The sequence below is a fragment of the Eriocheir sinensis genome, chromosome 8 (genome assembly GCF_024679095.1).
Source record: "Eriocheir sinensis breed Jianghai 21 chromosome 8, ASM2467909v1, whole genome shotgun sequence".
Lineage (NCBI taxonomy): Eukaryota > Metazoa > Arthropoda > Malacostraca > Decapoda > Varunidae > Eriocheir > Eriocheir sinensis.
In genome coordinates this window covers 11755892-11771212 of record NC_066516.1, presented here as the reverse complement: position 1 = coordinate 11771212, position 15321 = coordinate 11755892, and the positions used below count along the sequence as shown (strand labels likewise).

Genomic DNA, 15321 nt, shown 5'->3' with positions numbered 1-15321 from the left:
CATCTTCCATTGATGTATATTTTCTCTAGGGGCAGCCTGAAACATAATGAAATTATTATTATTATTATTATTATTACACACACACACACACACACACACACACACACACACACACACGCACACACACACACACACACACACACACACACACACACACACACACACACACACAAGTATCACCATCTATTTGTATGTCGCGATGCTCCTTCGGTAACTACATGGCGTCTATGAAGAAGTTAGCCAAACCCTCCTTTTTTACGGCTCTGGGTGACGGGAGGTGTGACGCGTCTCCGCCAGTCACACACAAACAGGTACACACAAACAAATAACACAAACAAAGCTACCACTCACAGCACAGCGTACATACATACCTCTGTTGTAATAAGGCGCGTGCTAACAGCCTGTCATTAAGGACTTTAGTACTGCTTCATTTCACTCTACATTAATTAGAGTACGAGAACTTTACACTCCCAGAGGCATTACATTGTTTTAGAGGGGCGGGGAGTGTACATTAAGCCGAAATTGACGCCTCTTTTTAGCCACTCTATTCTTTTTTTTCTATAGGAGCAATGTTAGCCGGCTTTTTCGTTTTTGTTTACTTTTGGCCTTGAGCTGCTTTTTTTAATGTAACAACAACAACAAAAAAGCAAGTACCGGGTTAGTGATACTGTAGCCACTCTTCTCTACTTTATTTTATAGGAGTAGTGTTAGCGGATTTTTCTTTGTTTTTATTTATTTTTGCCCTTGAGCTACTTCCTTCACTGCAACAACAGCAAAAAAAAAAAAAAAAAAAAAAAAGAGTAGGCCTGGAGCGATATTAAACTCACTTTTGTCCACTCTTCTCTAATTTCTTTTATTAGGGAAATGATAACGGGCTTTTCTGTATTTATTTATTTTTGCCTTTCAACTGCTTCCTTTACTGTAAAAAGAAAAGAAAACGAGAAGCGGGTTAGTGTTACCGTGGGGCGGAGGTGGCGGCGGCGTCCCCTTCTTAGTGATGGGCGCGGGGCCGCACTCGCCTTGGACAGCTCAGTAATTATAACTTTTTTTTTCGTCTCTCCCTTATCAGTACGAGCCGCTAATTACTTGCCTCTCGCCGGGGACACCAGGCTAATGGAGAACGCCGCCCATTACTCGGCGCTAATTAAACAACTCCGTGTTAAGCCGAGTTATAAAACACCTCCCGACGCACCACCTGGCTGTCTCGGTGCTGCTGCTGGGGTATACGCAAGACGCTGGGGAGGGCTGCATCGGGGCTGTGTCGGGTGAGATAGTGGTTTAGGGCTGTGTCGGGTGATATATTGGATTGGGGCTGTGTCGGGTGATATAATGGATTGGGGCTGTGTCGGGTGATATAATGGATTGGGGCTGTGTCGGGTGATATAATGGATTGGGGCTGTGTCGGGTGAGATAGTGGTTTAGGGCTGTGTCGGGTGATATATTGGATTGGGGCTGTGTCGGGTGATATAATGGATTGGGGCTGTGTCGGGTGATATAATGGATTGGGGCTGTGTCGGGTGATATAATGGATTGGGGCTGTGTCGGGGTGGATAGTGGGGATGGGGGGGAAGGTTGTGGTGTCTTGGGTGGTGTGTGTTGGGTGATAGGGGATGAGGTGATGTTAAATGATGTGTGTTGTGTTGGGATGGGAATGAGATGAAGTTGTGTGATGCTGGTGTTGGGTGATGTTTGTTGGGTGACGGGGTGCGGGTGATGCAGGGTGATGTGTATTGGGTGACGGGGATGAGGTGATGTTGGGTGTGGGTGTTGTGTTGAGACGGTGACGGGGCTCCCCAGGTCATGAGGTAGAAGGGAGTTTGTGTTTGGTGTTAATATTTATAAGTTATCCTTCCCTTCCTTCTTCTACTTTGTCATCCTTTTCATTCACTTCCTTTCTTATTTCATCCTTTTTCCTCCTCTTTTTTCTTTCCATTTCCTATTCTTTTTCCTTTCCTATTTCCATTCCTTTTACCTTCACTAACTTCACGTGTGTGCTTCTGTTACTAACGATGTATGGTGATAATTCTCTCTCTCTCTCTCTCTCTCTCTCTCTCTCTCTCTCTCTCTCTCTCTCTCTCTCTCTCTCTCTCTCTCTCTCTCTCTCGCAATAACACACGCAAGCTAAATATGCCGTAATAAAAAGTGCAGAGTGCGGAAACGGTTCGTAGTTCAGTTAAGAGAAGTCCTGTATTTTTAACGGAGCGGAGCGGAGCCGGAAGCAGCAGCGCCGGTGAAACGCTTCGCTCTCTGAGGTATTAGAAAAGGAAAAACAACTGAACTAAAGAAGCTGTGCTGCTACCAGTACACAACGGACTGTCCACCACACCCACGTTAGTAATTGCTCAATGATGATTTTTTTTCAATGCCGATGAATTGCGAGAATATATCATGCACACAACCGCCTCTGATTGGTCCCTGCTAAGGCAACACCCCCTCACACTCCCCCCCACCACACATCCTCACCCCTCTCCTCCTCCTCCTCCTCCCCCTCCAAAACTCTTCCACACCTTCCCCCACATCTCCTCTTCCTCCCACACCTTTTCCCTTCTTCCCCCCACCACACATTTCCAGTCACATTAGCGTCTGCCTGTTGAGTGTTGTGTACGGCCGAGGCTTGTCTTTGTTCTCCAGATATTGTGTGAAACTGTGCTCGGTAAGAGTGGGGGAACGCCTCACTTGATGTCCTTGCATATTCATCGTTACCTGTTAGTGTTACCTGCTCATTTGACGCACGAGATGCCTTCAGCAAGCAGTCTTCTTCCGCCGCCAGTGATACTTTTTTTGGCATGAAGTTTTCAGTACGTGTAGGAATATTTTTATAATTTGCGCTCTGAATGCTTGTTACTTCATGTTTTTGCTCCCTAGGAATGTTTCTCTTTGTTATGATAAGTGTTGCAGCATCAGAGAAGACCGGTTTTTTCATATCTGCTGAGTATCGTTTTTTTATTGTTATTTTTTACAGGACTGGAGGCAACTGAAAGGCAAAAACAAAAGTGGGAGGGGAGACAAAAGGCTTGCTGGGGACGTAGATTATTCATATCGGTTTCCATGGCCATTTATTCTGCAAAACAAATGTCTCCACCCCGCCGGCTGTCTCGCTTCACACGGCTTTACATACCCTGTACTGCATCCCGGTGCTATACAACTTCCTAATGCAAGAGTTAAAAAAGGCTCTTAATCATATAATCTCTTTCACTGGTAAGCTCTGCAACATTAACACTTGCCTGTAATTCCCTCTCCTCAATAGTCCAGTTATCCCTCGTTTTCAGATTTTTTTTTTTATATAGAAGCGGGGTGTTGCGGGCTTCTGTTCTCCATTGTTTTGCCCTTCATGTAGATTGCAATAAAAGACCAATGAAAAATAACAGTAATGATGATGTTGGATTGTTTTTTGTTGTGAGTTAAAGGATCGATCACCTGGTTTAGAATGTACAGTAAGCGTGTGGTATTTAGATATCCATTACTCTCTCTCTCTCTCTCTCTCTCTCTCTCTCTCTCTGTCTCTCACTATATTCATTTCTCCCTCCCTTGTTTAATTTACCGTTTTTCATCCCCATATCTTTTTTTTTTGTCCAGCCTCGTTCACTCTCCTTTAGATTGCCACTTCCTTTCATCCTCCCTTTTCTTCCCTCTTCCTCTTTCTCTTCCGTGTTCTTCCTCCTCTCCTCGCACCAATTAGCTGTTCCTCTTTTCTCTCGTTATCTCTTGCTCCATTATCATCTCTTTCTCCCCCTCCTCTCACTTTCGCTTTCGTTACATACTCTTCGTTCTGTTCCTCCTACACACCTTATTCATGTATGTTCTTTTTCTTCCTCCTCCTCCTTCTCCTCTTCTTAATCCCCCTCCGTCCTTCCTTCCTTTGTTTATTTTGTCATTTTCCTTTCTTCCAGCGTTCTTGGTTTCCTTCCTTCCATTTTTATTTAATTTCTTTCGTCTGGTTTCTTCCTATCCTTTTTTCCTTCCTTCCTTCATTCCTTCCTTCGTTCTTTCGTTCTTTCCTTCTTTCTTTCTTTCTTCCTCTCTTCCTTCCTTAATCCTTCCTTCCTGCCCTCCTTCCTTTCTTCCTTCCTTCCTTCCTGTTCTCTTTCCTTCCTTCTTTCCCTCCTTCCTTCCTTCCATCCTTCTGCCCTTCCTCTGCCCTTCTTTTCTTCCTTATTTCCTGGATTTCTTTTTGTTCTCCTTTCCTTCCTTCCTTCCCTCGTTCATTTATTCGTCCCTTCGTTTTTTCTTCCTCCTCCTCCTCCACCTCCTCTTGTTTTTGTCCTCTTTTATGTTTCCTCTTCTCCACATTCTCCTCGTGCTGGTAATTGGAACCCAGATTGTATTTACCTCCTTTCTCTTTTTCCTTTTTTTCTCTACGCCTCACTTTAACAATTATTTTTTATTCTCTCCATTACTTCTTGTCTCCTTCCATGTTGCTTCTCCCTTTCTGCTCTGTTTTCGGGGTTCTTTGTTTTTCCTCCGTTTTCTCCCCTACAGGCTACATATTTTTTCGTTTGTGTAATGAATGCTAAGAAAAAAAAAGAGGAATTGGATAGAGTTAATAATGAAGGTGGAGCAGAGAAGGGGAAGAGTTATATAATGTGGAGTAAACAGTGGATGTGAAGTGGATATTGTTTTGGGCGATGTGGATGTTATTGTGGTAGATGTTAGGTAGTAGAGGATGCATTGGATATTGTTAATGGATGTGGAGTAAAGAAAGGGAGGATGAGTTACGGAATATTGATTGGTTATTGTTTTTTTTCATGTGTGTGTGTGTGTGTGTGTGTGTGTGTGTGTGTGTGTGTGTGTGTGTGTGTGTGTGTGTGTGTATCTGTCTGCGACGTGACTCAATAATACGACCTCCTTCAGATTATATATATATATATATATATATATATATATATATATATATATATATATATATATATATATATATATATATATATATATATATATAAAGTGAAGTTGTTGATGTTGTTGTTTGTGTTGTTGTTGTTGTTGTTGTTGTTGTTGTTGTTTTTGTTGTTGTTGTTGGTGGTAGTGGTGGTTGTGGTGATATAGGGTGGAAAATACGAATCGTGGTAGTATAGTATTGGTGGTGGTAAGAAATTGTTGTGGTGGTATGGATAGTGGAGGGTAGGTATGGTGAAAAATAATGCATGATGATGATGATTTTTTTATTTTTTTATTTATTTTTTATTTTTTTTACGTCGTTGCCTTTTGCGCCGGTAGGCATCTTCCTGGTTGGGCCTGATGGTCGGCCCAAGGCTTCTTCCAGGTGGGGCCTGATGGTCAGCCCAGCCCGTTATGGCGCAGGCGAGTGTTTATAGTGGCGCCATCTTGCAATGGCTCATGCTGTCCCCCGGAACTCGTTCTTGATTCGCTTGGACGGCTTCCTCTAGAGTCCGGGTTGATGGATGGTCTTCAGGACAGCATGTGGGTAGTTTTAAGCCACTCGGCGGTGACTGAAAAATCCGAGTGGTAGCGTGGGGATTCGAACCCGCGTCGTCCATCACGCGGTGAATGTGGGCCCAGTACGCTACCAGTTCGGCCACCACTTACCCATGGTGAAAAGCACGGGTGAGGGAAGGTGGCAGTAGTGTAATGATGAAGATAGGTGATAGTGATAGTGGTGATGGTGATGGGGGTGATGGTGATGGTGATGAAAGGCAAGTCGTGGGTGGGTGGGCGAGGGTGATCAAGGTCAAGGGAAACTATATTACTCAGGGATAATGGAAACCAAATACGGGCCAGAAAACCTCCTCTGATTGGTCTTTGCTAAATCAACACCCCCCTTCACCCCTCTCCCAACACCCCCCTTCACCCCTCCACCAACACCCTTCCCCCTCGCCCCACACTCTGTCTTCCACACCTTCCCCTCACACCCTTCCCCCATACCCTCCATGCCACACCCTCACCCCACAGCTTCCTCTCACACCCTCTCCTCACATCCTCCCCTCTACACTCTTCTCTTACACCCTCCTCCCACGTCCTCCCCCACACCGTTCCTCCTACATTCTTCCCCAGCCTATTCCTACACTCCCTCCTTCCCCCATTACCCGTCCCATCCAAGTGAAAAAAGTGAGAGGAAAAAAAATATCCAGTCAGTTCACACACTCACAAGTTAAAATGAACGACATGTAACTCACGGACGAAGACAAAAGACAAAGACAACTAAGAACAATTTATGCGCGCGGAAAATGAGAACAGCAAGGAAAGAAAAAGAAAAACAAAACAAAACAAAACAAAAGAGCAGCACCACACATACAAAAAGACTCACAAAGTAGGAAAGAAAAAAAAAGAGAAACAAAATTAACGGGAAAACAGTTTACCCATACAAGAAAAAATGAGAAAAAAATTAAGCAGAAAAAACGAGCTCTGTTATATTTTTTACAAACACACACACACACACACACACACACACACACACACACACACACACACACACACACACACACACACACATATACACCAAGTTGTAGTAGTTTCTGGGGAAGTTTCTGTACGTCGTGTTCGCATTTTTAGCTTCTCTCTTCCTTTTTATTTGCTTGTTTCCGTGAATTATTATCTACTGTTTTGTTGGTCTGGCTTCTACGTTCTTCTCTGTGAATTATTATCTTGTTAGTTTGCTTCGGTTTCTTTCGCTGCCTCTGTGAATTATGCCTTTGTTCTCTCACTGTTCCTCTAGTTTTTCCTTTTTTTATTTGCTTGTGTTGATTGCTTCTAGTTCGCCTCGCCTTTGCTCTTGATCGGGAATTGGATCTCACTTTCTTTTTATTTTGGGTGTGTAAGTAAACTGAAGTGTCAATATTATCATGCGATTCGTCTTCAGTTCTGTAGTACACGATGGATGATTAATTTCAGCTTCAAAAGTTTCAAAACACATATTGTATAATCGCGTGGCTGAATTTCTATAGAACTTTCTCTACGTCATGTTTTATTCTTCCCTGTCACAATTTGGGCTTCCGTGTTTTTTCCATCTTTTTCTGTTTGTTTTGCCGTTTGCTGTAATGGATAAATTTAGCTTAACTCTCACATTTACACACTCGTAGATTATTCATACCTGCAAGTCAACCCAAACACTAATTACGACGAAATCCTACCTGTCTGAAGTCCCGTTGAGCCTAACAACGCCTGGGAACTATTAATGACTTTCTAATTATTCAAATTTCATCCCTTAATTTTGTATTTCAATTGTAATTTCCTGGAGAGAGAGAGAGAGAGAGAGAGAGAGAGAGAGAGAGAGAGAGGAGAGGAGAGGAGAGGTGAGGAGAGGAGAGGAGAGAAGAGAAGAAAGGAAAAATAAAAGAAAAGAAAAGAAATGACAAGAAAAGGAATGGAAAGGAGAGGGACGGGAAGCGAAGGGAAGGGAAAGGTAGAGAAAGGAAGGGAAGGGAAAGAAGGGAAGGGAAGGAAAGGAAAGGGAATGGTAGAGAAGACAAGAGAAGGGGAGAGGAGAGAGAAGACAAACACGGGCAGACAAGGCTCGGAGGCTGGGCGCGGACTAATCTGTCGGGCCGCTAATGAGTCACGTGCACAGACGGCTGGCGCGGCAGGTGACGAACGACGGACGGCAGGCAGGGCGAGGATGACAGGGGGGGGGGGGGGGGAGGTGTCTGTCTGTCTCTTGTCTGCCTGCCGTTGTCTCTGTTTGTTTGGCAGTGTATTTGTTTGTAGGCTGGAATAATTTTTTTGATTTGAATTAAACCTACACTGGCAGAATGGGGAGTGGGGAGTCAGGGGTAGGAGAGCCATGGCACCTTCCCTCCCCTACACTGTGATTGACATACGGGGCGATTAAAGAGGTGGGTAGAAATCTCCCCATCAGTGACCTCATTACCGTATGTAACTAAAAAGCACCCGCAATTACTATTTCTTGTTTCTTTATTCACATTCCCTCATTAACCCGAATTTTTTATAATCACTACATTTATACAATAGTTGGGTATTGGCACAAGAAATCCCCTCATTTGTTATTTCAGTATGTTGAAAAAATAGCATTATTATCATTACTCCGGTATAATAAACTTTTTCGTGTGCCAGTGTGGGTATTATTCGCGTCTTTGTTTCTTGTTTGTCTGCCAGTGTCTTTGTCTATGTTCTGGTCTGTTTGCTAGTGTATTTGTACGTCTTACTGTGGCTCTTGTTTGTCTGCCAATGTCTTTATTTGTTTCTGTGATTAAAATGTAAAATCAGTTTACGTTGTTAAAGTCTACGTATTGTGTGTGGCACATTTCAGTAACCAAGCGTGGCCTGCTCCATTATCCCGGATATTCTTTGCACCCCTTGCTCCGGAATGACGCTGATCGCCACTGTAACTAGGCTTATTTGCTAAGGGGTACTCGGGGCCTTCGACTGAAACTTCTGGTTATTATTTAGGGGGGGGGGGGATAGAATACCCTATCTTATAGCATTGTTGTGAGGGGGGAGCATACTTCGTCAGCTTACCACTAATAGGCTCTTATAGTTTGATTGTACTTGTCTGTCGTGGCCCTGCTAGGATACGTATGGGACAGGTCTATGTATTGTGGTGGAATGATGCAGGTTGGTGATGATGGTGATGTAAATTTACGATGATTTGATGACCACCTCGCAGTATTGTTTGCAAATATATTACTGTGTTGTGTGTCCGTAATACTGGGTACCTGCTTAATATGTTCTATAAAGATTTGATTCCTTGGCTCCTGAGGTGTGGTTAGGAGAAGGTGCCGCGATAACCTACGTCACTAATATCGACTCCCCGCTGCGTATTATTAACCCCTTAGGTGTGTTACCGGGGAGGTGGTCATGTGAGGTGTGTCAACAGCATCACGTTGTGTGTAACAGGTTCGTCGGGCGTGATTCAAGGGAAGGCGTTGGCGCATTGTGTGTAACCGTTCGGGCGTGGGTATCCGATTATAACTTTTCAATAGAGTTTTACGAGTAGGTGTTGGTGTATTGTCGTCCCCGATGAGGCGTGGGGCGAACGTGGGTAGGCGTGAGGGAAGGAGGGAGACACAGAGGAGGGGTTGGCTTACACACACACACACACACACACACACACACACACACACACACGCAATACAAACTCCGCCACCTTCCATCTCCCTCTCTCTTCCTCCAGCATGGTTATATATGTTTCTTTTTGCGCAACCAATCAACTACCTTTCTCACTCGTGTATGCAATGATGTCACTCTAGATTTTAATTAATAGCGTTGTAGCTCCAAGCAACCCTCTTTTGTAACTGATTTGGTTATACATTTGATAACTGCAATTGAATGTTGTAACTCAAGGAAAATAACTGCGATTGACACGCGTGCAGCAGAAAAAAGGAAGTCTTTCGTTTTACTCTGGTTATAATTAATGATTGTATTTCTTTATATTATTTTACTCAGAGCGAGCCCCTCCCTTTCCTTTCCTCCTTCTTTCAACTCCTCCATCTTCCTCCTTTCCCTCCTCTTCCCTCTCCTCCCTCCATCCCTCCTTCCTCTTTCCTTCCCTCCTTCCCTTCCTCCCTCCCTCCTAACCTCCCTCCCGCCTTCCAACTCCTTCGTCTTCCTCCCTTCTCTCCCTCCTCCTTCCCTCTCTCCCTTTCTCTTCCTTCCTCCCTACCTCCATCTCCCTCTTCTTTTCCCTCCCTCCCTCCCACCAACTCCTCCCCTCCTCCTTCAGTGTTGCGGAGAGAACTGAGTCAATATAATTTACCACACATTCACTCGAAAGTTATATCCAATACTTGCTCAATGCTAGCCGGGCGCTTCCGAGAACTGGTTATTAGAGGGAGTCAGGGAGAAAGGTAGTACGAGGAATAATAAATTGGCAGAAATATTTGTGGTCTTAGTGGGACATTCTGGTTGAGTTTGTTTACTACGTTAATAGATCTTAAGATATGCTCTGCCCCAAAAGGAAAACGTGGCTGTCTAAATGGTTATGTTCTTAACTTTTGTAACGGGCCTCTTTCTTTATCGTGTATAAGGTTGACTGTATAATACCTGTAGGATGAGTCAAGGATTGCTGTAGAATGACTTGGATGACACTGTGACTGTTTGATGACTTAAGGATGCCTATTATAGAACTGCAGGATGACTGGTGAATGACTCTAGGATGTCCTATGACTGTTGGATGAGTGTTGGATGGCTGTAGGATGAATGGTGGATGACTGTAACGCAAGAAGCAAAAACGTGATAGTATGGACACGTAATGAGAAGAGAAGAGGACATGTAAGAAGCAAGTTGTGATGATAGCGTTAGACAATAGAAGGAAGAGAGGGAGACGGAGGAAGAGATGAATGGATTGTGTAAAGAAAGACATTGTAAGAAGCAAGTTTTGATAATAGCGTTAGACAATAGAAGGAAGAGAGGGAGACGGAGGAAGAGATGAATGGATTGTGTAAAGAAAAACGAGAGAGACCAAAACATCAATGAAAAAATAACCTAGTACAAAGACCACAGTGAAGAAGACTCATTACACAACAACAACCTCATTTTAACTTGCGATACTGATGAAGAGAAGAAAAAGGGATTGACTGTAGTAAAAATTTTAAGACCTTGAACTTGCGACTTTCTCCGTTCCCATCGAAGAAAAAAGAAAAGAAAAAGCTGATTGTTGCCCGAATATTGATCACTCTACTTAATCAATACTTGGAACCGGGTCATTTACTACTCAAGAATGATCAATAAAGTGGTAATAAGTGGTAATGATCAATAAAGTGGAAGTACACGTAACTTTCATTTTCTCTCTCTCTCTTCTCTTTTTTATTCTTTTCTTTTCTTTTCCTTTCTTCTCATTTTTCTTTCTTTTCTCTTTTTCTTATAATTTCTTTACTTTTCTTTCTTATTTTCTTATCTTTTTCTTCTCTAGTCTTGTCTCCTCTCTCTCTCTCTCTCTCTCTCTCTCTCTCTCTCTCTCTCTCTCTCTCTCTCTCTCCTCTTTCATCGTATGATTAAAAGTACCATTAATCACCTGCCTAATCGTCCGCCATTACGCAATTTCATCTCTTTAGTGTAATTTTCGTTCCATTCTTTTTCCGGGACCGTGAATTTGTTTGTCGATTTTTTTCCCCTCGCCACTAGATTCTCCCATTTATGTTTCATGCTAAAAAGCCTCTGATGCAGCAAGCTCTTCCTCTTGACACACATAAGCCACGCGGTGCTGTTGTCGTTTTAGAAATAGTCAGCCTGTGTTTTGCTTTGTTTTGCGAGTATCAGTTTTGACTTTATAAATAGCCAGTCAATATGTTTTTCCTTTGTTCATCTGTAATATTTTTTTCTCACTCCAATACAAAAAAAAAAAAAAATGTATATAAAAGGAGGTAGCGTTTTTCTTTGTTCTCCAAGTATCATTTTTTCGTCCATTTAGATTTTTTTTTTTTTGTTAGCATTAGAAGCACTCCAATATATATATAAAAAGTATAAAAAAGGAGCTAGTGTGTTTTTCTTTGTTCTTCGGGTATCATTTTTTCGTCCATCTGGAATAAGTTTTTTGGTTAGCATTAGAAGCACTCCAGTATAAAAAAATAAAACAAAAACTATATAAAAGGACTCCAACGTAAGCTCAAGTAATTTTTTTTTTGGTTCTACTTTCGTTCTATAGATAGCCAGTCCATATTTTTTGGTCCATCTGTAATATACAAGTTTTTTGGTTAGCATTAAAAGCACTCCTCCTAGCCCTTCCCTCCTCTTCCATTCCATTCCTCCCCTTTCCTTTATTTATATTTCCAGCATTAACAGCAACCAAACTTAACCCTTTTATTAATGGTATTGTTTATTTTATTGTCGGTTTAATTTATTTAGATCATCCCAATACTAATTTTCTTTATTCATTCCATCGGTATTATCTTTTGATTGATGATATCGCTTATTTTATTGTCTTCTCATTATTTTTTTTTTTACTTATGTCAGGAGGCCCACAGGATTAATTCATTTTTGCATAAACACTAACCAAACTTTACTTTTTGATTCATTATGTCCTTTGTTTAATTGCCGCTTCTCATTTTTATTCTATTTAGGTCATCCCACAGTATATAATTTTCTTTCTATTCATTTATTCCATCGAGGTTTCTCCCGCGCCCTAACCGTCCCATTCTCAACCCATTCCTTCCCATTCCTTCCCGTCCCCGGAGCACGCCGCGGCATTGTCTCCCTCGCCCTTTATCTCCGCCGCTGCCCCTCCGGCTTCCAATTAGACACTCTTTTTAGCACCTCCCCGATGCCGCCGCCGCCCTTTGTTCTCCCCGCGTACTAATTTCTCGTCCGGCCTCCCACTCCTTCCTTCGCGTGGTATGTTCTTACACCAATTTTGTGGCCACTCGTTCAGTCGCGTGTTGCCAGAGTCTTGTATAAGCTTTGTTTTTTTTTGCATTTTTTTCTGCTTTTTTGCTAGTCATGGTATTATTATTATTATTATTATTATTATTATTATTATTATTATTATTATTATTATTATTATTATTGCTATTATTGTTTTATCGTTATTTTCATCCTTTTTTTCTTCTTGTTTTTGTTTTCCTTCTTGTTTTTATTATTGTTCTACTTGTTCTTGTTCTTTATGTTCTTGTTTCTTGTCTTACTTTTGTTTGTGTTCTATTACTTTTCTTCTCGGTTTTGTTTTTGTTCTTGTTCTAGTTCTTGTTTTTGTTCCTGTTCTTCTTGTTCTTGTTCTACTACTTCTTATTCTTACTATTTTTCCAATCTTTCAGCCTTGTTCTTCTCTTAACAACAAAGTCCAGTAATTCAAGCCGCGTCCCTTCTAAAAATAAACTCCATCATTCAGTCTCGTTTCCTGTGACAATAAAACCCCATCATTCAGTCTCGTTTCCTGTGACAATAAAACTCCATCATTCAGTCTCGTTTCCTGTGACAATAAAACTCCATCATTCAGTCTCGTTTCCTGTGACAATAAAACTCCATCATTCAGTCTCGTTTCCTGTGACAATAAAACCCCATCATTCAGTCTCGTTTCCTGTGACAATAAAACTCCATCATTCAGTCTCGTTTCCTGTGACAATAAAACTCCATCATTCAGTCTCGTTTCCTGTGACAATAAAACTCCATCATTCAGTCTCGTTTCCTGTGACAATAAAACTCCATCATTCAGTCTCGTTTCCTGTGACAATAAAACTCCATCATTCAGCTTTCGTCTCTTGCAGTATTAGAATCCTCCCATCTTTCAACCTTCACCTCTTCCAGAAATAAATCTCATCATTCAAACCTCGTCCCTTCCAAAAATAGCTTCCCCCAAAGAGTCGCCACAGAATCCGTAACTTTTGGACTGATGTATAATTTATAAGCGTTACAGGGTCAGTCTCTCAATGTCTCTCAAACGCATAATTCTCCCTCAGTGGCTATACGTGCAGTTCATTTTTTTTCTTACGTTGCGGGCTCTCTCATTGATGGGGCCTGATGGTCGGCCTAGTCCGTTGTGGCGCAGGCGAGTGTTTTATAGTGGCGCCATCTTGTTTTGGCTCATACTGCCCCCCGGAGCTCATCTTTGAGCCTCTCTTTGGAAAGTTATCTATAGTCCGGGTTGAAAGGTGGTCTTCAGGGCAGCATGTGGGTAGTCTTAGGCCACTCGGCGGTGACTGAAAAATCCCAGCTGTGTGGCGGCCAGGATTCGAACCCGCGTCCCTCCTGGATCTCTCGGACGCGGCCCGAACACGCTAACCACCCAGCCACCGCCTCCCCTCAATGTGTATAATTCGTATGTTTAGGCAGGAAGAATGTATATATTAACTTTTTGATGGCTGGGTCGGGTGGGATTGGGTGAATGGGTGAAGGTAATGGAAGGAAGAAAGTGTAGAAGAAAATTTTGATAGCTGGTTATGGTGAGATTTGTGTGTATGGGTGAAGGAAATGGAAGGAAAAAAGTATTGAAGAAATTTTTGATAGCTATGTATGCTGGGAATGTATGAATGTGTGAAGGAAATGACAGGAAGAGAGTGTAGAAGAAAATTTTGATAGCTGGGTATGGTGAGGATGTGTTAACGGGTGAAGGAAAGAGAAGGAAGAGAGAATACGTGGAAGAAGGTGTGGTGGGATTGTGTGAATGGTTAATGAGAGTGAGGGTGAAGGAAATGGAAGGGTTAGCGGTAAGGTTAAACAGGAGGGTATGAGAGCCCAGAAGAGGGTCACTATTTATTTATTAGGTCAAAGAAACTAACGACATAAGCGAGAGTAACAGGTACGACATAACAGGTAACATAAGGTAATCTAGAGGTATAGGTAGAACATAATGACAATATAAAGGACATAACAGGTAATAGGACATCGGCTGGAATAATAGGGAGGACAATAACAGCAATACATAGGCCATAATAGGTAGGTAATGGGACGTAAACTGGAGTAATAGGTAGCACATAAAAATAATACAAAGGGCATAATAGTTGATAGGACATAAACTAGAGCAATAAGTAAAGGCGTAATGGTCTCTTTATTAGCTGATTATTACCTGTAGCCGTGGGAGATTTGTTTCTCTCCGTTAGTCATCCTGAGACACGAAGAACGAATAGGGAGTCCAGAGGCTAACACTGAAGACCGAGGCAAACACGTCTTTCATCATCTCTTTTATGGATTCAGTCTTTATTAATATGCGCACCTTCCCACCTTTCCTTTTCCTGCTATTGTTTTTTTTTCACCTGTTTTCTCCTTTTGATTGCAGGCCATTCATAATTCGCTATTCTCTCTCTTTCTGTCTCCATCTACCTATCTATCTATCTGTCAGTATCTAACTATCTCTATCTATCTATTAAAATCTGTCTATCTATCTATCATTGTCTATCTCTATCTCTATCTATCTATTAAAATCTATCTATCTATCTATCATTATCTATTTCTATCTCTATTAAAATATCTCTATCTATCCATCATTATCTATCTCTATCTCTATCTATCTATTAAAATCTATCTATGTATCATTCTATATTCTCGGATCACAAGGTATTTTAAAAAGTACGTATAGATACATGAGACGACCACTACCACCTTCCCTCTGTGACTCTATGTGAACATCGTAGGAGCCTGTACCCGAACCAACCCACTCAGCTCTCCCTTTCCCTCTCCCATTCATTAGTCGACCCACACCCACACACACCTTCCCTTCGCCTCCCCCTTGCCAGGTATTCACGCGGGAGCCCCACATGTGTTACTTCATTCACTTTCCTTTTAATCAATTCAGTATTTTAACGTATTTTTCCAGCCTCGGCCCTCACACATTTATACCTCGGAGTCTGCCTCTTTTGAATACACCCACCGCCCGCCTCACCTGCTCGTCCGTCTCATTAACTCGTCACACTCACCTGGTGCCGGGTTACCTGTGCCATCGAGCGCCTCCACACCTGGTCGGTCACGAGGTCTGTGTGGGGG

At 42.3% G+C, this 15321-nt stretch overlaps 1 protein-coding gene across 1 annotated transcript; it reads right to left on the bottom strand.

Annotated features, from left to right (window-relative positions):
- Positions 1-1159: 1159 nt before the first annotated feature.
- On the bottom strand, positions 1160-2457 carry LOC126995343 (uncharacterized). Its single transcript, XM_050854823.1, has 2 exons — positions 2439-2457; positions 1160-1581 (listed from the first exon to the last, which is right to left on the bottom strand). Exons 1-2 carry the CDS (start codon positions 2455-2457, stop codon positions 1160-1162), a joined length of 441 nt encoding a protein of 146 aa, XP_050710780.1.
- Positions 2458-15321: the final 12864 nt, after the last annotated feature.